At 45.3% G+C, this 23,010-nt stretch overlaps 3 protein-coding genes across 4 annotated transcripts; 1 reads left to right on the forward strand and 2 right to left on the reverse strand.

Moving 5' to 3' along the window:
• Positions 1-9,563: 9,563 nt before the first annotated feature.
• Positions 9,564-11,171, reverse strand: LOC135632788 (15-cis-phytoene desaturase, chloroplastic/chromoplastic-like). Its single transcript, XM_065141559.1, has one exon. It carries the CDS (start codon positions 11,110-11,112, stop codon positions 9,709-9,711), a length of 1,404 nt encoding a protein of 467 aa, XP_064997631.1. The 5' UTR covers positions 11,113-11,171; the 3' UTR covers positions 9,564-9,708.
• A 3,151-nt stretch (positions 11,172-14,322) lies between these two features.
• LOC135632535 (laccase-15-like) lies at positions 14,323-16,474 on the forward strand. Its single transcript, XM_065141148.1, has 6 exons — positions 14,323-14,409; positions 14,491-14,642; positions 14,741-14,985; positions 15,077-15,205; positions 15,292-16,242; positions 16,344-16,474. The coding sequence occupies exons 1-6, from the start codon at positions 14,323-14,325 to the stop codon at positions 16,472-16,474; spliced, it is 1,695 nt and encodes a 564-aa protein (XP_064997220.1).
• On the reverse strand, positions 16,383-17,697 carry LOC135632789 (uncharacterized). Of its 2 annotated transcripts, XR_010494783.1 has the most exons (4): positions 17,490-17,697; positions 17,113-17,373; positions 16,726-16,832; positions 16,383-16,521 (listed from the first exon to the last, which is right to left on the reverse strand). XR_010494783.1 is itself a non-coding variant. In XM_065141560.1 (3 exons), exons 1-3 carry the CDS (start codon positions 17,505-17,507, stop codon positions 16,782-16,784), a joined length of 330 nt encoding a protein of 109 aa, XP_064997632.1. In that variant the 5' UTR covers positions 17,508-17,691; the 3' UTR covers positions 16,626-16,781. The 2 variants fall into 2 exon arrangements, 1 of the variants encoding a protein (XP_064997632.1); XM_065141560.1 differs by lacking the exon at positions 16,383-16,521 and having other exon boundaries at positions 16,626-16,832; positions 17,490-17,691.
• Between the last annotated feature and the right edge of the window lie 5,313 nt (positions 17,698-23,010).

The following is a 23,010-nucleotide window of genomic DNA, read 5'->3' on the forward strand; positions in this document are numbered from 1 at the left end:
GTTAGTATATAGATATAGAGGCATTCAACTTTGATAGAGCAGAACATATTCCTAGCAGTATGTCTACAGATTTGATTGGTTTATCTGCAAACAGTTAGGATCATCATGTTATTTTGACTTTTGAGTTGACATTTACCTCCGTTTGGAATTTAGGGTGATTGCAATGATGATCATGGACCTGTAAATGATAGGGAAGAGAGATTAGAAATAATCACCATCATGGATATAATGCTCTATGATTATGTTATATGTAATATTGATGAAAACAAGGGCAATCTCATTTATGGGGAATGTCATTAGCAAAGGTAGTAAAAGAACACTTTATTAGCTTAAATGAGATGTAATGAATGATTAGTGTGTGAGGTGCAAGCAAAGCAAGAGGTGTTCTGTGGTTGGGTTGAATGGTTAGGCTGGTCCAGCATAGCATTCTTCAAATGACAATGGTGGGATTTGGCTGGCACTGAGAGTTGCATTAGGACATTATAAATGTATGCAGAATGTCATGGCAACTCATGCAATCATTTTCTATATGAGAAAAGGTTGCATAAGGCATTATTTTTTTATAGTTAGGTCACATTCCAACTCCTCAATGGCATGATTGTGAAGAAGACTTACCTCCAACTATCCTTAAAAAACTCCAAGACACACACTGTCGGAGGAGAGGCTTCTCAGGGTGGACTCCAGCAGAGGATTCACTGCTGTTGCTTCACATCAACTATTCTTGAGTTTGCAGCGGAGAGAAAAAACACACAGCTACTGCAAGATGTGAGAACAAATCAAGTCATCCAACTTAGATTTCTGATTTCTGCCACTCTCCATGTGCATCCCTTATGCCATGTGCCATTGGGCCTCCGTAGGTTCACAGAGTAAATGGAGGTGGCCCATCTGTTGCGGGCACATGCGTGCAGAAAGTGCAGGGACTTGACCTGGGTTGCCCTGTACTTATATGACTTTGCAGAGATATCTATTCTTGTGTTTTCCTTCCTTGCTCTCTAATGCTCTTTCTCATGTACACATGATGGTCCCATTTACTGTGTCAAACATGTAGGTGGGATGAACAAGGGTGGTTGGTAGATCTTTTGGCAGAACTTGTCTTAATCCTTCAAGTAACTTCTGAAACCATGCAACATACTGCATAAAATTCAACTACTTACACAAAACTACCAAAAACTGTGCGTACTTATGCTGAATACTATGAGATCTACAGTATCTATCAAGCAGTGTTCTAGGATATTTATATTCGTCAAATGAATACATGGATAACAGTAACAATTAAGCACAAGCAAAGGCAGGCAAAGCTATGAAATAGGAACCACCTAGTATTAATGTGTATGCATGGTTGTATATTCAACAGATCCCAAGGTGTGCATATCATGAACCAGTTACACACTAAAATTTTGAGTTACAAGACCTCATTTCTCCTTTTTTTTCTTTTCTGTTGAAAGAGGCGATAAGAGCATATCACAAGTAAAAAGCTAAAACATTTGTGTAAGATATTACATGCACAATTAAGAATTAAGAATTCAAGAGTCTGAGTCTCATTCTAAATGAAGACATGATTATGTAATGGTTACATATGAAAGTGATGATTCACTTTCTTTGGGAAAACAGAAAAACATCTGGAGTCAGAAAGAAAATTTTTAATTGAATAGGGACGAAAAATTTTCAGTTGCTACAATATGTGAAAGTGTGAAATCTCCATGGTGATTGCTCTCAACTTGCTTATAGTTGGATAATTTTTAATGTTAAAACAATACTGTGCCAGTGGTGCTGTTGTGGTGAAGAAGGATCAAGGAGTGATTGTGGCACTATGGTGTTAGAGGAAAAGGAGTGTCCTTGTTGTTAAGAAGAGAGAATTAGATGAAAAAAAAAGTGGAGAAAGAGAGAGAGAAGACATAAAAGTATAGAAAAGGAAGTGGTTTTTCCTCTACTCCAAGAGACCATGATACTTGAACTTTAAAAAGGAGTTGGTTTAAAAAAAACATCACGGCAATTTGGTTTGGCCAATTTTGACATAAAAACATGAGGAGAAATAAATTTTCACAATCACATTACCTTGGGACAGGAATGATGTCATTTATCCTCATCCTAAACTTGTGCAGTCCCATCTAGCTCATCTCATTCTATAAAAAAAAACCAATAACAAAAATCAATAATATAACTGTTGTTATATTATATTACAAATAAAAAAAATCCATTTAATAATATTAGATATATTTTTAAAATTTATTCACATCCAAACAAGCCAAGAAACCATTAATTATTGTGTATATCGATGATGATACTAATTTTTTATCAGGACATAATGGAATTTTCAAATCAGAAGATGGGGAGATTTCAATCATCCTACCATCAGTACTGTTCTTATCATTATATTCTGATTGATTTCTGTAAACTATGATTTTTTTCCTTGTCAATCATGAAAAAGCAACCTAGAAAAAGAAAAGATGCTTTTCACCGGCCAAATTAATCTGTCCTCTAACGTTACATACCTCGTTGTCCCCCCACCATGTCCCTCGATCCTCTCCATCTTTGTTCTTTCATGGTCCATCAGGCTCCTGCATGCTGATTCCATCTTGCACATTTTGTAAGGGTTTGATTAATTGACATGAGCCTTTTCTTCTTCCTGGTTTCATGCATGGAATGGCTCGACTTGGCTTGTTTGAAAGGGCATAAGGAATCCGTAAAGCAGGACTGTGAACCGAAAAGATAATATGTGTCTAGGTCATTTCAACAAACACCAGGGGCACATTGTAAGGGGCCCTTCCACCTTGAAATGTTGTGCCAGGGTTTACCAAAGGTTTCTACACAAGTAGTCCATGGAAACTTTATATCTTTGCTTAACCCAATCTCTAGCTATTTGGAAAGCTAAGCCAAAAGAGAAAACAAACTAACCATTTGTCCTGAGAAAATGCTTCATAATATCATTACTGATAAGGTATATCTCGGGCTCAGGCCACGTCACAATCGATGCCACGCCACACTACAGCCAAGTTAGCAAGACAAGCACTCCCACGCGCGAAGCCAGCAACCGTACCAAGACGTCACTTGGTATGTCCCGTCTCGGTAAGCCCGGGATGACGCCGCATGGCACCATTCTGCACGTCCCGGGATAGCGACCGCATAAAGTACCATCTCATCCCTCGAGGATCGGCCGCCATGCCAAACCCACGTACGACCGACTCTCGTATAGTAGTATAAAAGCCCTTGGCCAACATCCGGCCCAAGAGGCAAAAAGGAGCAGAAAGTAGAACCCCACACTGACTTACTAGTCGAGGGGCCACAGTCGGTAACCACCTGACGGGGCCTTCTATGCAGGAGAGCGGTCATCCCCAAAGCAAGATCATCTCGATCAAGAGAGATTGCCTCCCCCTGATGCACCGACCAGCATCTCGGCGAAGAGCCATCAACCAACGTCTCGAACAAGAGCCACCAACCAACTTCCCGACCTCGGCAACCAGCTCAGACGACCGAAGACTCCCGACATCGACCCGTGAACCAAGCCATGCTGACTTATCAGCCATGGTGCATCTGTTCACCAACATTTTTGGCGCTAGAAGGAGGGCCATGTCGCAGGAGCATCTCGCAAGAGCTCTCCCCGAGGGAGAACCATCGGCCGGCCACCCCTTTGTTGGGCCCAAAGATCAATCCCTCCCCGTCCTTAGAGACGGGGGGATCCTGCCCTCGACGCCAGATCACTATTGGCACCTATTTAACGACCCAGGGCTATCGCCCCCCGGACTTACCACGGGACCCTCGGCTATGTCGCCCAAGGCATTCCTCAGCCTGACCAAGCAAGTACATGCAATGGCGGGGATGATGCAGACGATCGTCCCACTCATTCCCCAGATCGTGCGACTAGCGATTCCCCCGTCCGACCCGACACGGCAAAGGCCTAGCAGGGAGCAAATCGGGACGGGAGAAGCCCGAGAGCAGACGATGGACTCGAGAGGTCCGCCCGAGCAGAGCATACCCACACCCTGGCGAATCACTCCGCCCCACTCCGAGCCTGACACCATATCATCCGACTCGGCGGATGACTCATTCAGGATCCAATTGTCCCGGGTCAACCAATGCCTGGACGAGTTCCAATGCGAGTTCCAAAAGTCGCGGGGTGAGTCAAGCGAAGCCAGCTCTGGCGGATCCCCTTTTACTCAGGAAATACAGGACAAGCCTATACCCCTCAACTTCAGGCTGCCGGCATTGGAGACGTACGACGACGGCTCCGATCCTGCAGAGCACGTCGTCGTGTTTCGGGCTCAGATGGCCCTTTATGGCACCTCTGATGCATTGATGTGTCGGGTATTCCCGACCACCTTCAGGGGATCGACACGAGCGTGGTTCAACCGGCTACGCCTGTCCTTGGTCTCGTCTTTCGACCAGCTCGCCAGGGAGTTCGAGCAGAATTTCCTCGCCAGTGTACAACCAAGCCTTCCATGGCCACCTTGCTCGCATTATCCTAGCGCGAAGACGAGTCGCTCTCTCAATTTGTGGCACGTTTCGCTACTGAAATCTAGGGATTCCCGGACGCTCATCCTTCTTTAATCATGCAAGCGTTTCTGATGGGTTTGAAGCCTTCAAGGTTCTTCTGGTCGTTGATCGAGAAGCCACCATCAACCATCCTCGAGATGCTCCAGCATGCCAACCAGTACATCGTCGCCGAAGCTCTGGTGGCGGGAAAGCGCGTGGACGGAAAGAGGCCAAGGACGGAACAATCCCGAGGAACGACCTCAACAGCCCCGGTGCAACCCCGCCGGAGGCCCGACCTACAAGAGCAGCTACTCCCGAGGCCCTCGCCTCTCCCTCTGAACGCATCTCGTACCGAGATCTTTCTCCAAATCAGGGAGAAGGGCCTCTTACGACAGCCCAACCCCATGAAAGCTACTCACAAAGACCGGTCCAAATATTGTAGGTTCCACCGAGACTACGACCATAACACGAAAGACTGTGGTGACCTCCAGAATCAAATCGAGGACCTGGTCCGAAGAGGTCACCTCGGGCACTATCTCAAGGAACCCCAGGAGGCAAAGAGGAAAGCAGAACCCCACACTGACTTACTCATCGAGGGGCCATAGTCGGTAACCACCCAACGAGGCCTTCTGTGTAGGAGAGCGATCATCCCCAAAGCAAGATCATCTCGATCAAGAGAGATCGCCTCCCCCCGACGCACCGACCAGCATCCCGGTGGAGAGCCATCAACCAACGTCTCGAACAAGAGCCACCAACCAACTTCCCGACCTCCGCAACCAGCTCAGACGACCGAACACTCCCGACATCGACTCGTGAACCAAGCCATGATGACTCATCAGCCACGGTACATCTGTTCACTAATCCGTGCTGACTCATCAGTCACTCGGCCCACAGGTCCAATCCTTGCCCGGGTCACTCCAGATCGGTTCCCGACTTGCGACTCGCCGACACCAAACCTGAGCCCGAGATCAGTCACTCGGGCCACAGGTCCAATCCTTGTCCAAGTCGCTCCAGATCAATTCCCGACTTGCGACTCGTCGGCACCAAACCTGAGCTCGAGATCAATCACTCGGCCCACAGGTCCAATCCTTGCCCGAGTCGCTCCAGATCGGTTCCCGACTTGCGACTCGCCCGCCACAATCTTAAATCTGAGATCAGTCACTCAACCCACAGGTACAATCCTTGCTTGAGTCGCTCCAGATCGATTCCTGACTTGCGACTCGCCAACCACAATCCTAAATTCGAGATCAGTTACTCGGCCAACAGGCCATCTCCTCCCAGCTCACACAGCCCGGTCTCCTGACCAGCGACTCACCAGCATCATCCTACATGGGCCCAGCCACTCGACCGACAACACAAAATCATTCCCAAAGCACAGGGCGCCTCCCTCGAACCGCCTCACAACAAGCCAATCTAGCTTCCCCTGCGAGCAATCAACGCAATTGTGGCATTCCAACCCAGGCGCGCCTCTCGCCCCCTCAAGGACCCCACGACACGCTTTGATGAGGGGGGAGAAGTGACAAGGTATATTTCGGGCCCATGCCACGTCACAATCGATGTCACGCCACGCTATAGCCAAGTCAGCAAGAGAAGCACCCCCACGCGTCGAGCCAGCAACCGTACCAAGACGCCGCTCGATATGTCCCGTCCCGGTAAGCCCGAGACGGCGCCACATGGCGCCATTCCGCACGTCTCGGGATGGCGACCACACAAAGGTACCATCTCACCCCTCGAGGATCGAGCACCACGCCAAACCCGCATATGATCGACTCTTGTACAGTAGTATAAAAGCCCCTGGCCGGCATCCGGCCCAGGAGGCAAAAAGGAGCGGAAAGCAAAACCCCACACTGACTTACTCGTCGAGGGGCCACAGTCGATAACCACCCGACGGGGCCTTCTATGCAGGAGAACGATCACCCCCAAAGCAAAATCATCTCGATCAAGAGAGATTGCTTCCCCCCAATGCATCGACCAGTATCCCGACGGAGAGCCATCAACCAACGTCTCGAACAAGAGCCACCAATCAGCTTCCCGACCTCGGTAACTAGCTTAGACGATCGAAGACTCCCGACATCGACCATGAATCAAGCCGTGCTAACACATCAATTGCCATCTTATCTACGTAGGCTCGATGGCAAATCGTGTAAAGTTCATTCAAATGGTTGCTGAAATCCACGATATAATGCCCTGCGCAGATTATATGAACTATAATCTAGACGAACGATGAATCAGGTAACATTAACCTTATGGGGCCCCACCTGGATGCGAGGACGGGTCCTTGCGTCTCCCTTTCCCATTGGCGAATTGGGTGGGACCTCCGAAGCGTACATATTTCTGGCGAGCCCAGCAGTGAGCCGCTTCAACTGCGGAGCTCTCTGGCTATCAGCCAATGAGAGATATATTGGTGGGCATGGTGGGCCAATCACCTGATGCACGCGCTGTTCCGTGACTACTCGAGCACTGCTCGTATTCTTGTCCCAACGTGCTAAATCACCCAGGCACCACGAGGTCGAACATGTACACCAAGGTGGACTCAACTTGCAGAGAGAACCTTCAACACAGAAAACACAAGCGGTGATGAACGGAGAAAGAGAGGAGCGGCTGTCAAGGCAAATAAATCATTGATGAACAGATGGAAGTACGAAAACATCTGACGCTGGAGAAGAACAGGATGCACAGGGAAGCTCACCTTGATAGAGATGCTGTCAAGGCAAAGAATCCTCTGTATAGCTTAACAGTCCAATATCAGAAAGTGGCTGCTCTGGATATCCAATTTTTATTATGTGCCTTGAAAAGAAATAGATCAAAGCAAACTGAATGACCTACGTAGATATCCAACTTTAATACAAGAGAGTAAACACATGCAGCACCAGGAAGAAGGCAATGGGACAACAAAACCAAAATAATTTAACAAGAAAAGTGATGAAAAAATGTGTTTGCAGGACTCCCAGAAACAACCAGACTGGATTGAGTAAGAAAAAGGTCCTATTACTGCATAAATCTAAAAAGATAAGAAGCTTCAAAGATGAACAAATTCAAAAACCTTGACATGAATCCAATATTATTCATCAGCAAGGGAAAACATACACAGTTACTGCTGCAGGGTTGATGAAGGAAAAGAAATGCACATTCGACGAAAACAAGCTCACCTCCAACGTAGAAAGGGTTCCACTTCTGTGGATCTTGCAACCTGGAGGATGCTCAAGGTCACATTTTCTCCGCCAAGCAAGAGGTAGCATTTGTGAGAAGCCAACATCCTTTGAACAATAACACAGAAAAAAAAAAAAGCAGCATTAAGAAGAGGCATAACTAACAAATTACAGGGTTCAACATGCAAAATGTTTGATTATTCTGGCCTCCAGAAATTGTTCAGGACTACAAAGTTAAGTGGCAGATACTAAATCAGATACAACTGCAGCTTCAAAATAATGTCATAGCGACGATTCATATCATGTTATGGTTTGCCAGTGAGACTAATATCATAGGTATAATTCATAACGTGCCATGTCTAGAAGAAAATAAATCATATCATGTACAAATAGCTTAACATAATCCAGTAGGTGTGCACTTTTCAAATCAGCTAGGCAACCCAAGTTCTTTGAAGGAATTGAGAAAAAAAAAATTGCAGCATAATAAGTCTATAGATACTCCATATTAACAGACAATTTACAGGGAAAACAATATTAATGAATGGTCACAAAATTCAATTTCAATTAAAAAGTGTCCATGCCACTTTCTTAAAGCTAGCAAGTACTTGAAATTCGGATACAGCTTATCGTATCCTCTATATGTTCTTTGTGCTTCATGAAATTGTGGCGAAATTCACAGAAATATGGGTTTCAAGAGTCTCTGTACTCTGGAGAAAAGGGAGAGAAGTACCATATATCAATCTCATATCGGCCGAGTTCTTCTTTTGCTATGTTCTTGACTTTTGTGAACTCCTCACGTTTAAGGAATATTCTAGAGAATGTTTGCTTCTCCCAATACACTAATGACTTCTAATTTTCGAGGAACTAAGAAATTTTTGTTGCAACTTTCACATCAACGAAGCAGGTGGCAAATAATTGAAAAGCTTCAAGTAGAATCAACCACGCTTGTGATCCTGACATCCACCACCATCATCGATATTGTGATATCTAACCAAAAACCAGCTATAATTTGCATATTTTTGGGGTCAACTACATGAAAAGTTCTCTGCTATTAAGCTTTGTTGAGGGTAGTACTATTGAATCTAAAGATGCTCAAACATGTTTTTATTAAGATTTTAAAAGACTATCTTAAGCTTGTAATCTGTCTCACGGCACTACATGTCTATAATTACTCATTTGGTTCAGCTGGTGCATTTGTTGGTCTTTTCTGAGAACATTTAATCCACCTTATATGGTTATGTTCTTTATTTCTTTTTGATATGTTAACAGAGCAGCCAGTAATACCTGTAAACACCATTTCCAAATCCTAACTTCTCATTCACACCTCCCTTCACCTGCTCTAGCACTAAATTTTCCTGAAAAGTAATTCTCACTCAAACGCTACTCCTAACCCTAACCCTAAACCTGAATCTGACAAATTGCCAATAACAGATACAGAAATAAAAGACCGGAAATGATGAACTTACCCACTTCCAGGGGCAGCGCCACCGGAAACACCAACCCCCCCCCACGTCCCGGCAAAAGAGCTCGAGTGGCGCCACTGCCGTCAGAAGCCATTGGCCGCCTTCGACTACTTCATCGAGCCCATCTATGGCTGCTTGAGGCTCGAAAAGCAGCATTCAAATTTAATGGAACAGCGGAGAAGTTTGGTTCGACGGTTCGAAATGTCGACCGTGTGTGTGTGTGTGTGTGTGTGTATTCAAATGATTTTAAGTGTGTGTGTGTGTGTGTATATATATATTCAAATGATTTTAATGTTAAATCAATATCTAATAAATGTAAAAATATAGAATATCTGAAATACCCCTGATATTCTAATAGTTATTAGCTGATGGGATTAACTACAATAAAAAATACTGTAGATTAAATAAATGTAAATTTATATAACTCGAGAAATCCGCTGCTGGTTCTAATTGTGATGTCGGTAAATTGTGCTACAAAAAATTCTTCCATCGAGCACTTGCCAACATTGCATTCTCGGCTGCAAAAGAAAGAGCTCATGTACGTACACACGTATTCATACATACATTTGAACGATCAATTTATACGGAAACGAATCAAATAGAACGGATGAATGGAGGCCCGGCGGTCACGCCTGCACCATGCCGCGGTCTCTGAGGAGCGCCTCCGCAGCCTTCCGCCCGGACACCAGCGCCCCGTCGAAGGTGGCGGAGCTCCAGTGGTCGCCGCAGAGATACAGCCCCGCCCCGACCCTCGGCTCCCGTGCTGTCAGGTTCGTCGGCGGCGTTTGGTCAGGCTGCGCGAACCCAATCCGGTACGTCCGCAGGTGCCTCCACGCGCCCACATCCTGCGGCCTGAACCACCCAGCCAGCTCGCGCACCACCTCCGCCGCCAGTTCGTCGTCTGACCGCTCCGGGAACGCCCCCACCAGCGACACTGACACCAGCGTCTTCCCTTCCGGCGCGTACGACGGCACCACGTTGCTCGCGAAGAACATGTTGTTCACGATCCCCTCGCCGGAGCCGTTCAGGATCAGGATCGGCTCCGTGACCGGCGCCCGGTCGGCCGAGAAATAGAGGCAAACCGTGCTCCGAATCGCACCGGTTTTGTCCTTCCTGGGCGGCAGGAATTGGGCCACAAGCCTCTCTGCCTCCGGCTGTTCGACGGCTACGATCACTCCCAGGTCGGCGGAGACCACTTCGCCGCACTCGAGCGTCACGGACTCGCCGCCCGGATCGACGGCGGCTACCCGGGATCGGAGGCGGAGCGACCCTGGGGGAAGCCGGGCTGCAAGCTGCTCTGGAATGGCGCCAATGCCGGCGGAGGGGAGGGTGTTGTCGCCGAGGGCGAGGCACTTGAAGATGAAGTCGAAGAGGCGGGAGGAGGTGGCGAGGTCCGGATCGAAGAAGATGCCGGCTAGGAAAGGGCGGAGGAAGCGCTCGACGATGGAGGGGGAGAAGCCGGCAGCACCGAGGCGTTGGGCGATGGTGGTCTCCGGGGCGGAGAGGAGGTCGGCGTCGGTGCGAGAGGCAGCAGCGAGGCGGGCAAGGCCGACGAGGAGCTTGTCAGGGATGGAACCGATAGGGTTGAGGAGGGAAGCGAGGCCTGAGAGGGGGAGGCGGAAAGGGTCGGCGACGCGGTGGAGGCGGCCGTCGTGGAAGACAAGGGCGCCGGGGTAGAATTGGCGGAGGCGGAGCGAGGGGTAATGGAGCAGCCGGCGGGCCTCGGGATAGGCAGTGAGGAAGATTTGGAAGCCGCGGTCGAGGAGGAAGCCGTTGAGGGAGTCAGTGCGGACGCGGCCGCCGACAGCGTCGGAGGCCTCGAGGAGCACGAACGGGACGGAGGCGGAGGCGAGGTGGGTGGCGGCAGCGAGGCCGGAGAGGCCGGCGCCGATGACGACGGCAGTGGAGGGGGAGGAGGGGGTCACGGCGGAGGATGAGAGGGCGTGAGGAGAGGGGGAGAGGGGAACATGTGTGGTTTTGGGCGGAGCGAAAGGGGGGCTAGGGAGAGGAGAGAGTAGAAGAGTCTTCATGGTAAGAGAGAGACGAGACGTGGAAGGAGAAGGAGAAGTGGACGCGGGGTTTGGGGCATTCTTGTTAATACTTGAGCTTTCGGCTGTGCGTGACTGCGTTCAGCTGCCTTATCTTATCCGCAACACGCCACTGCTATTGGATCGGGTCAGGACGGCCGAGCCCAGTCGAAGAGGATCGGCCTGACTCCCATCAATTAAGAGTCGATCCGACCCGTCTTATCCACATGCTTCATCCCCCATACATTAGTACATACGAGTTCATTTATGAGGATTGAGGTATTCTTGTCGTGCGATGATAAACTCTTTTTTTCGTTTAGGACATTTTTCTGAGACAAAATCCTATATTTGCTTCTCTTTGTTTTTTTATCATTATTTTATTTTATTCTATTTAATATGAGAAAATTGATGATAATGAAATTACAGATTTGGATATCGTCTCACAAATATGATTGTGGGTGGATTCATATTTGATGATCCACTTCATACGAAGTCAGTAGAAAAAAGTGAGCGAATGAAGCTAAACTGCTTTTTGACTCCACCGCATGCGATCACCCTCCCACGTTATTGCTGCCGTCTCGGTGGCCCTCCAAGCCACCCAGAAACACCCGTGCAAAGTCCTCCGTCCGACCACCATGGAGATGTCCACCGAGGCCTGCAGTGAGCTGTCCTCCTGGCCGGCGACCGTCACCACCTCGCGGAGTGAATGTATGAGAAATCTCCTTTAAGTGTGAGAAAGTGAAAAATAAGAAATTTCTAATGGATGATTCAGATGATAGAAATATACTGAAACTTCTTTATAAAGGAGTGAAATTAGTGATTATTTTGGGTCCTTATGAATCCAAAAACCAGTACACATTAACCCAGTCATAAAATTCTGAGTTCCCTTGATCAATCCCAACACTCTCTTACTTGTTAATGCATCAATTACCAGCTTCAATGTGCACAAATTTCCGGGGAGTCAGTACGGCTAGGGTGGATCCCAAATACGCAAGGTTGCTCGGTCTAGAGCTCGGGTCTCAGAAGCTAGCGTCGGCCATTCTGTGTTCGGTGCAGCCCTTTGTCTCGAAGCCCTTGGCGCGTAGGGTCTCCCACGTTGTCTCCTGAGGAAGACCATCTTTTTTATTGCTGAGCTCCTACACACAGGTCGAGGTTGGGAGGGAGATTTCCCGACTCGACTCCTCAGAAGTTTAAGTCAGCTTTCGGTTGAATGAGTGAGAGCATAATGCTTGAGTAGAAAAAAATCCTTCCTTCGTGTTGACTAAACGATGGGTTTTTATGCCTCCCCACGGGGGTTGGCTGCCCCCAGTCTTTTAATGGTCGTCGACCTCTTAAGTGACGAATCCATACCTTTCGTGCTGACATCAGTTGTCCTACACGGTGTTGCACCCTAGCGACGCTATCCCTATCTTCACGGGGCGGAGTTGTACTCGAGCAATGCCGTTCCACTTTTTACGGGATGGCATTATACAAGAACGGTGCTGCCATCGCACCCAAGCGACACCGTTCCACTCTTTGTGGGGTGGCATCGTTTCACTCTTTGCAGGATGATGTTGTACTCAAGCAGCACTGCTGTCACACCCAAGCGACGTCGTTCTACGCCTTGCGGGGTGGTGTCGTACTGATATGGTCTGTCACATCGACTTCGAAACTTTATGTTAGCACTGATGTGGCTGTAGATGGTTGGCTAGGGACGTGCTACCAAATTGTGCCCTTTAAGAGGCGTAGTTCATATTCCTTAGCATCAGTTGCAGCCATGGAACCGGAGACGGAGGATACGATACCAAGCTCATGAGTTTTCTACGGTCTAAAGCTTAAAGATGCAGCTACTCTTCCTTCTGCAACTCATCCTTGTAGTATTTAATGAGGCACTGTTCTGATATTGCTTTCAGATAATGGACAATGACCAGATTACATCCAATGTGTTATGGTTGGTAAGTATTTTAGGAATTCTAATTAGATTCTAATTACTTAGAAGATATCCTAATCAAATTCAAACTACTTAGAGGAATTTAGATTAGAAACTTAAGTAGGAAGAGTTCTTGGACTTGGATATTCTACTCCTCTCCCTTCGTGACACAATGAGTCTTGCAAAATCTATTGAGGAAAAATGGGGCTATGATCAGAGATCTTGGTAGTTATTAACATGTCATTGAATAAAGAGGTCTGGATACAAACAAATCCTTAATGCTGAAGGGATCTTATGTGAAGATTGCATGCATCTTTTGTTAGATAAGTACAACATATCAACCTTTCAATGTTCTCTTATTCTTCTGTACCTCTATAACAAGAATAGATGCAAATAATGATCTCACCCCCAGTTTTTCCTGGGAGTAGCTGGTGAATTAAATGATGAACATTTTGCTGTAATGGTGGGGGTTGAGAGCTGACTTAAAAAGGAATGGGGGATTCTTTAGTGACTGTCACTGTGAAGAGAGTAAAGAGGTCATCTTCTTCATCCAGCCAGTTTTTGCTTTCTTAGCTGCTTGCCAAGAGAGTAAGAAGTCAATGCAGCCCAAACTCAACTAACACAAGGTAGATTTTTAGCCTCTCTAGTGCTTGTTACCATCACATCCATCTTGAGATTTAATTGGGGTGGTGGAAAACTAGCCTGCATGAGAAGAAATCAACACGAAGATGGCCTCTTTGAATCAAAAGCATGGAATATGAGTCCCTCCTTTCTACTCTTTAAAGCCAAATGCTTGTTGGAATCAATCATATTTGACAAAGCAGCAAATGCAGCCAGAGAAAAACTCCATCAGGTGGTTGTGGCAGATGATTGAGATAAATTGGTAGATGTTAATGCTGATCCTTTCTATTGTTCAGTTCATACGAAGTCCAGGTAACCATGACTCGTAATTGCCAACCTGCTTTGTGTTATACCTTTTGATCGAAACAAAGGCTTCCAATGGATGACAGATAAGTTCTTTGATATGAGTGTAGTCTCACCGTCACAGTTAAAAGCAAGAAATAGTAGAAGAAGAAAAGTTTACATTTGAGGACCTAATGAGCCCTCAGAGGTACCAGAAATGTAGAGTTGGCTGTGGAATGCCTCAGTTCACCAATTCTTTCCTAAATGAACTCAGAGAAGAAAGAAGGTCCATGTAAGGTGCAATGTCTCCATCAGAAGGCAGCCTGTAATCCGAGCTCTGCATCTCTGTGTCCACTATAAAAATGCTACGACAGTAGCAGCAGTCTTTCCACTCTGCAGAGATGGATTTCTTGTGTCTTCTGTTGGTGCTGCTACATTGTCTTGCTTCAACTCAAGCATGTGGCAAGACTCATTCCCATGTCTTCAATGTGAGTACTCCTCTGAAACACTCTCTTCTCTGCTTCATGTTCTGTGAATGAGAGTGTGATTTGGAATGCTGTTGTTTGTAGGTGGAGGAAGTTCCTCGTACTCGGCTGTGTAGAACGAAGAGCATACTGACAGTCAATGGGCAGTTTCCAGGACCCAATCTGTATGCTCACAGAGGAGATACCATTGTTGTGAAGGTCCACAACCATGCATCAAGGAATGTTACCATCCACTGGTATGGCCATTGATTACTGACGGCTTTCGCTAATCATCAAGTAAATCCTCGTTGGGAGTTTGCCTTTGTACACGACAATTGATCGAAGAAACATGCAGGCATGGAGTAAAGCAGCCAAGGAATCCATGGTTAGATGGCCCTGAGTTCATCACGCAGTGCCCCATTAAGCCTGGAGCCAGTTTCACCTACACCATCATCCTCTCCACCGAGGAAGGAACCGTTTGGTGGCACGCGCACAACGACTTCGATCGAGCCACCGTCCATGGCGCCATCGTCGTTCGCCCCCGGCGCGGAACGCGCTACCCCTTCCCACACCCCTTCCAAGAATTCGTCATCATGCTCGGTCGTCATAGATTCTGATCGGTTATGGTGGAGAAGACGACGATTACCGCCTGTTCTACTCACAGTTTGTTCTGTTGATTGCTGCGTTGCAGGGGAGTGGTGGAACCGGGGCGCCAATGTAATACTGGAAGAGGCTCTTAGCACGGGAGGTGAAGTCAACAGCTCCGACGCTTTCACCATTAATGGACGACCGGGCGATCTCTACCCTTGCTCGTCTGCAGGTGTCGACTTGTCGGAAGTGATTCCCTTTGGTTCTTGCTCTCGTCTTGCAGAGATCAAACGCTTTGTCCTCTGACATCTCGTCCAGGAACCTTCAGAATGCTGGTGGAGCACGGCAAGACCTACCTCCTCCGCGTCGTGAACGCCGCGATGAGCAACGGGCTCTTCTTCTCCGTCGCCAGTCATACATTCGTGGTCGTAGGATCCGACGGGAACTACGTCAAACCTTTGTCCTCGGATTACATCATGATCACGCCCGGGGAAACGATGGACTTGCTACTGAAAGCTAACCAGCCTCCCGACGCACTCTACTACATGGCAGGCCGGGCGTTTAGCTATCTCTCCCTCGGCTCGTTTCCCACCACCGCCACCACCGCCATCGTCGAGTACGTTTCTGACCTCCCCTTGGAGTCGACTAAACCCCTCCTGCCAACCCTTCCTTACTACAACGATACCGCGGCGGCGACCAACTTCTCCTTCGCGCTCCGTAGTCCAGCGAACGCCGCCCACCCGGTGGATGTCCCCAAGACGGTCGACCAAGACATGTTCATCGCGGTCGCCATTAACGAGCTCGAGTGCCCCCAGGCGTCGTGCGCCGGGCCCAACGGGACGCGGCTGCGGGCAAGCCTCAACAACATCAGCTTCGTGGACCCTCCCATCGACATACTGGAAGCCTACTACGCGGGGATCGGCGGCGTGTTCGGCGAGAACTTCCCGAGCATGCCGCCGTACTACTACAACTTCACGGCGACGGACCAGCCGCTGAGCCTCTTGCTCCCGACGCTGGGGACCGAAGTCAGGGTCTTGGAGTACGGGACGAGGATGGAGGTGGTGTTCCAGGGGACGTCGCTGGTGATGGGGGACAACCATCCCATGCACCTGCACGGCTACAGCTTCTACGTGGTGGGCTGGGGCTACGGGAACTTCGACAAGAAGAGAGATCCCCTGAGGTACAATCTGCAAGATCCACCATTCAAGAACACCATCGGAGTTCCCATAAACGGATGGGTGGCCGTCAGATTCACAGCCAACAATCCTGGTGAGTTCCCAACCCCCTCGTGACTTCACACAGATGAAGAAGACAACCAAACCACATCAGCCTCATCCCTGAAGCATGTTTGTGACATTGTGGTGTTGCAGGGGTGTGGTTCATGCATTGCCATATCGAGCGCCACATGATTTGGGGAATGAACACCGTGTTGATAGTGAAGGATGGCGAAGGCCCAAAGGAGAAGGTGCTGTCTCCACCTCGCTACATGCCGCCTTGCTAGGACTCTCAACTCCACAAGCGTGTTGATCGTATGCTACGAGTTTAATCCTGTCATGTACCAGTTCTTACGATCTTTACTTGCATAGAATAAATTTGAAGTTGCAACAGAACCACAAAATAGGATTAGGTTTCAGAGCAGCACACTCATGGTGTTCATCAATCTCTGCTACATTCTAAAGTTCTTCCCAGATTGGCTAAATCCAAGTAGATGATGCAGAGTGGCATTGAAGATTTAAGATTCTCAAAGCATACATTTTTGTTAGCGAAGAGAAGGAGCACTGAGTCATCAGCAGTGAGTGTGACTGTCCTCATGCACCTGTACAGCACCGCAAGCAGCCCATCAACTTCTTCTTCCTCCCCTGTAGAAGCCAAGAGAAAGAGTTAAAGCTAATGGCATCTTTTGAGAAGACGGTTTTATGGCACCAACTGCTTTAGGTCAGTCTCAGTCAATGACACCCAACCCCACCCCCTGTCTCCATCTATTTGGCCTGATCCCGGCCGAGCGTCTGCCCATGGTCTGCCGTTCTCGGGCCCGCCGGTGGGGCCTTCGTTGCACTGCGGCCAGAGAGCCTCGATGCCATCGACGGCTCGCTTCCCCATGAGCACGGGTAGAAGAGAAGAGGAGAACCGGAAACGTACTGTGGGGGAGCCATGGCGGTGGCGGCGGCGGCGGGGCTCCTCCTCCGCCTCCCCCTCGTTGTTGTTGTTGTTGTTGTTGTTGGAGGGGAGCTGGAGCTCGTCGTCGTTGCCGAGGCTGGCCCGGGAGGGGTGCTTGTTCTGCTTCCGCATCTCCCGAATCTTGGTGAAGTCCATGGAGTAATCCGGCACCCCGTTCTTCATGTCCCACTCCCCGAACGCCGGCACCGCCATCCATCCACTGCTGTTGCCATTGTTTTTACCCTGCAAACACCATCACCCCTCTCTTTAGAGTTCAAGAGAAACGAAATCCACAACATAAAAAACAAAAGAAAAGTAACAATAAGCGCAGATATAGAAGAAAAGAAAGCTCAAGTCACCTCCTTGGAGTCTCCCATGGATGCCTTCACAGCTTCAAACCTAGAGAGAGTAGAACAAGAGCAGAGACCAGCTTCTACTTTGGGTATATATAGCGACCATGGAAGCAATGATTAGCTTTATTTAGTGTGCTTATAGTAAACAAACAATTCGATTGAATACAGTAAATACATTCTCAAGAATCTAAAAGGTTCCAAAAGGACAACTCCAGTAGGGATTGAATTCAGGTAGCAGATTACCGGCTCAAAGATCAGAGTTGGAAAGTGATGCTTCTCCAGCACTTAACACACACTATCATCATCATCATGCAGATTCTTACCTTTATTTCTTTTCTCATGTTCAATCAAAGCTCCTAGTCTAAAGGTTCCAAAAGAACATTACTTTACATGCTAATGTATTCACCCAATAATGCCATACCACAAATTGTAATTTTCCTTGCCATGATGTCTCTTTTCATGCATGGGTGGTGGCAGACATCCAACAAGAGTAGACAAAGTAACTGGTGGCACAGAAGAGCTTATGGAAGAGAGAGCAATTCTTTCCTCATCATATTTGATCTGGAATTTCTTATAATAATTAATTATCAGTTGTACACGACTGTCAGAAGAACAAAAGAATGGTGAATGGGAAGAGGAAAGAAAGCTGACAATCTATGTGGTTTGAGACCAGGACATGTCTGCAACTTGAGCTGAAGAATGGAACTACAGAAAAATCTGTGTGGTTTGAGGGAAATCTGATGGCTGAATTATGAAGTAACAAAATGATCAGAGCAATAAAGTTGAACATTCTATATCACAGATTAAGATGGTTGCTGAAAGGAGTTGGTGCTGATGCCCGGGGATGACAAATCAAGTATGCTAAGCAGGAAATGCCCTCTCCTGCAGGAGAACACAAGAAGGCCAATTGTTATCATTCAAATTAGATGTTCCAAAAACCACAAGCTTCTTCCAGCTGTTGGAAGTCATGTCAAATAGAATAGCATTCTCTTTTGTTGTTCATCAAATTTGCCACCAAAGTGAAGTGAGGAGAGCAAAGATGAAGGTTCAGTACTGGACACACAAAAAATTTCTTGATTTGATCTCTAAGGAGACTGCATTCATAAAAAATTTCAACCAAAGACAATTCTTTAATCCAAAAAGAAGGTTAATAGAAAATCACCCTGTTGTTTCCTCTGACTGGAGTTATTTAGCTGTTAAAGTTTGAAGGTTTAATTAAAAATTCTCTCTCTCTCTCTCTCTTCTAAATGTTAAATCAGCCATGACCATCCATCACTTAAACAAGTTACTACATCAAACCTCATGATTTCAATCTTTGTCCTGCCATGATCAGCCCAGACATGTCGGCTGTTGTACTATCTCATCAATAAGAAGTGCTGCATAAAAATTTCTTAAACATTATTGTTCATTTCAATGATGATCACGAGAGGGACAACAAACGACCAAGAATGGGAATAAGCGATAAAGAAAGAGAATGGAGAAAGGGAATAGAGAGGAGAAAGTGAAGATTATGGTAGTAGATGAAGAGAAGATGAAAAAAAAAAAGAAGGTAAGATTAGCACAAGAGAGAAGAAGAATGATCAATATAGAAGGCTTAAAAGACTTGCCAACAAAAGGAGGTGAAAGAGACAATTAGGCAAAAAAAAAAAAGAAGAGAGATCACTTTGGAAAGAGATTTTTCACTGGTCAAAATATAAAGTAGACCTGAGAAAAGTAGCATGATGATAACTTGGTCATATGACATCATTGGGTTTAATGCATCAATAATTAGATTCTGCAATCAACAGCCAAATTTTCTGACATATAATTCTCAGTAAAGGCTAAGCAAATTTCTAACATGGAACCTAAGAGAAATGTTGCATGTAACATTGATAAAAAGTATGGAAAGGAGTAATACATCTTATATTAAAACTTAGTACAACAAAAAACATGTGATTTTAGCACATTTTCCTTCAATATTTCTAAAGGTTGTTTTTTGTGATATTTACAGGAAAAGAACACCAGGAGCCATCCAAAAGCAGTAGATGCAAAGGTCCCATTGGAAGAAGGAAAAGTAATCACTATGTCCTGTAACATGGGTTATTTTGTGATCATGGAATTCCTATCTTTGAATGGTGCCTGGCTTGACTATTTGACCCACTTTCTAGCTGTGCTGCTCTTCCAACTTCCCTTTCTCAGACAATATCAGGAGGTGGACAAGCACAAGCCAATGTAATTTGCACCCTTGTACTCCACCACCTAAGTCTGTATTTTGAAGGAATGACTGCATCCATTAAATAGATTATGGGTGAATCAACCAACACTAGACAATTGTATAAAATGAGAAGGAAGTGTGACTCTCAAGATTTCATCTTATTCAAAGGGATTAACTGATTTATTAACTTATTTAATTTAGTCACTGATCCAAAACTACTTAGGATAACACTAATAGTGATACATTTGTGAAGTCATTATAAGTTAATTTTGTTGTATCAAACTTAGGATGCCTTTAGAGTTTGATATCTTTCCACCTTAACTTTAAGAAGGTGACTATCCAATAACTAAACTAAACTTCATTTTGAAGTATGTTATCATGGTTTGACATCCTTGTGAAGATCCAATATAATTTATATCAAATATTCGATGATAACTCTCGTGCCTTCTGTCACGTTTACGAATAGTTTTTTCCTACTCGAACTTTTATCTGTCCCAATATTAAGTCAACTTTGATGTTATTTATGATTTCATGAAATAACTATTAATTTTGTTTGATCGAAATCATTATTTAAAATATTTAAACTATAATTAATAATAATACATCCATCATATCCTTATAATAATAGCTCAATTCCAATGTGAAACTAATCGAGATATTATGCATATCTTCTAATATGATCTATGAGTATTTATTTTCTAATTGAACCTCACTCAATATCTAATACTAAGTTTATTCTAATATCATTTATTACGATCCAATTTGTCAGGGGTTAACTGATCATCTATTCTTGTGAGACCAAACCACTAATCGATGTCTAAACATAGTTTGATAATAATACTCTTATTAAGTTACTAATATTCAATTCAATTGTTCGTGAAGTGTGACTAAATATATTTACCATAATATAATTTTTGAGTTTGATGTTCGCGATAATTTTTTCTCCGTTTATCATGTCATGTCAATGTCAATGTTGATTTTGTATCATTTGTTATGATTTGATAGTACAACTATTATTAATATATTAAATTTTAATCATTAATATATTAAATTTTAAACTCATGTTAATGATTATTTTTTAACTCTTTACCGATTTGAGATATAGAAGTAAACTTAAGAGTGTTACAATTAAAATTACTAATAAATGATCTAAGGCCTTTTATTGTGCCAGTTTTGGTAGTGCTAAGAATAATGTACAGCAACACTCCTTGAGGTCCTCCTCATCCAACAGGACTTAGCAAATTGACTGCTGAGTACCTCTCGAGTAAGCAAGCTTCTGAAGTCTTCTTAATCATCATGTTCTACAACCATCACATATTATTTACAACATTAAATGTAATATCATGATTTAATCTCACATTAAAAAAGAATAAGGATTAGATAATTTACTATCATCTGTACAATGTATTACAGTTCAAGCTCATAATACCTTATGACTCTATGATCCATGGAATGGAGAATCCCTTGTAAGGGACTTGAAATATCATAACAATCCAAGCTATGACATTAGAAAAGAAGTACTACACAAGTGTTTTAATATCTCAAAAGTAATCGATCTTGAGTGTCAAAAGCCAAAAACTCTTGTATCATATGTCATCTTCTTCATGTGAAATTATTAACTTGGTGATCTACTCACATGCACCTAAAGAACAGAGAATATAGAATTGGCAGCCACAAGAGAGGAGAGGACACTTACTGAAGAAGGTGCCAAAGCCTGGTTGGCAACACATGCATGATGCTTACCCATACAAGCATCAGATTACATGTGTGTACATGCCACCAAAATAGTTGAACCCAAAGCCCCATTAATCTACATATTTATGTACATTATGCTTTGGATGATGCTAACAAACCATCCTCATTATTATTAATTGAGCTTGTTATTGACTTTTGACATGATTGCTCATTGGTCAACTAAGCATGGAATTGGAGCCCCCCACTTGCTTCAAGCAATCATTCCTTCTCCAGATGAGATTGATTCTAATGATACAGATAATATTCTCTTTTTTACTGTTCTTCAAGCACAATGATCTAAGCTAATTTAGCTGATAAAGATCTCGATAACTTATTACAAAACATTAAATTTGAATCTTACTTTGATCATTTACCTTTAAAAAAAATAAATCAACCATAAAATCTTCTGATACTTCACACTTCCCCCTTTGAACCTCTCCCCCCCCCCCCCCCCCCCCCCCTCTCTCTCTCTCTCTCTCTCTCTGAGTGTATCCAAGATGAATGTTTCACTCTGCAACCTGGAGCAATCATGGCTGACCCAACAACTATGATTTCCTTCTTCTTCTTTCTTTCTTTGGGCAAAAGAAGGTTTGACCTCCAACCTTTCCACTGTGAAAAACCCTACAGGAGATCCCACTTCTTCTGAGCCAAACATGATGAGAAGAGCATTGTTGTGGCAACCTTCTTGGCCATGCAATCACTTGGTCCTTGCACTCCCACATGGAGCAGAACTCTTGAGCCAATCACTGGATCAGTATCAGCATGGTTTGCCTGTCATAAGATTCAAACAACCCTCCATGGTCCTCTCCCAATCATTGCAAACCTTATGTTGGGTATGGTCGCCAGCTTCCCTTTGAGCCCTCACTTGTTTCCACTGTAGGGGGGCTAACTTCACCCCCAAAGAAATTGTGCACTTGTCCTAAAGAACCAGTGCAAGATGGAAATAAGGACACATTATGGTAAGTCCATTAGCTTATTGGATTTGATATGATCCAGAAAAGGATCTCACTAACTCACTCTTTTGATCTTTCAATTCCTTAGTGAGAGGAACTTGGGGAAGCTATCATTGGTCTGAAAGGAAACAAGACAGAGAAAATGTCAAGCTCACACCACTCTGTGAAAGGTGTAAAGGAGAACAAATACATTGAATAAGCAATGCAATGATAGATCACATACATGTACTGAAGATGATAGTAGGGGTTCCAAACATGACTCCCATCATGTGCAGATATGCTATCACCCTTAGGGTAAGGAATATATATGATATGGGATGGATCATTCCTGTGCTTGTCCTGAGTGCTCTGATCCACCCATTCTGATTCATGGAAGGGTGCACCAAAACATGTGTTTCCTGAGCTGCATCTTCTTCACATCTTTCCCTCTTCTTAGACTTTTGCAAGCTTAAAAGATCTGTCTGCTTTTAGCAGGCCACTTGCAGTGCACAGAATCTTTTAGTTACACACAATAAATTTCCTCAAAGCTGTTCCTGAACATGTTAGGAAAGTTGCCCTGTGGATTTCAGTATCTTCTTCTTCCTGCAATTGATAGCCAGGGGAGATCCTTCACTGCATTAGATTATGCTGATAGCTCAGGATGAAC

Source organism: Musa acuminata, chromosome BXJ3-3 (assembly GCF_036884655.1).
Source record: "Musa acuminata AAA Group cultivar baxijiao chromosome BXJ3-3, Cavendish_Baxijiao_AAA, whole genome shotgun sequence".
Taxonomy (NCBI): domain Eukaryota; kingdom Viridiplantae; phylum Streptophyta; class Magnoliopsida; order Zingiberales; family Musaceae; genus Musa; species Musa acuminata.

Coding starts and splice junctions, on each gene's coding strand:
- LOC135632788 (XM_065141559.1), bottom strand. CDS start 11,112: ATGAAGACTCTTCTACTCTCTCCTCTCCCTAGCCCCCCTTTCGCTCCG.
- LOC135632535 (XM_065141148.1), top strand. CDS start 14,323: ATGGATTTCTTGTGTCTTCTGTTGGTGCTGCTACATTGTCTTGCTTCA. Junction 14,986..15,076: donor AGAATTCGTCATCATGCTCG/GTCGTCATAGAT, acceptor GCTGCGTTGCAG/GGGAGTGGTGGAACCGGGGC. Junction 15,206..15,291: donor CTACCCTTGCTCGTCTGCAG/GTGTCGACTTGT, acceptor CATCTCGTCCAG/GAACCTTCAGAATGCTGGTG.
- LOC135632789 (XM_065141560.1), bottom strand. Junction 16,833..17,112: donor ACCGCCATGGCTCCCCCACA/GTACGTTTCCGG, acceptor TGGCTTCTACAG/GGGAGGAAGAAGAAGTTGAT.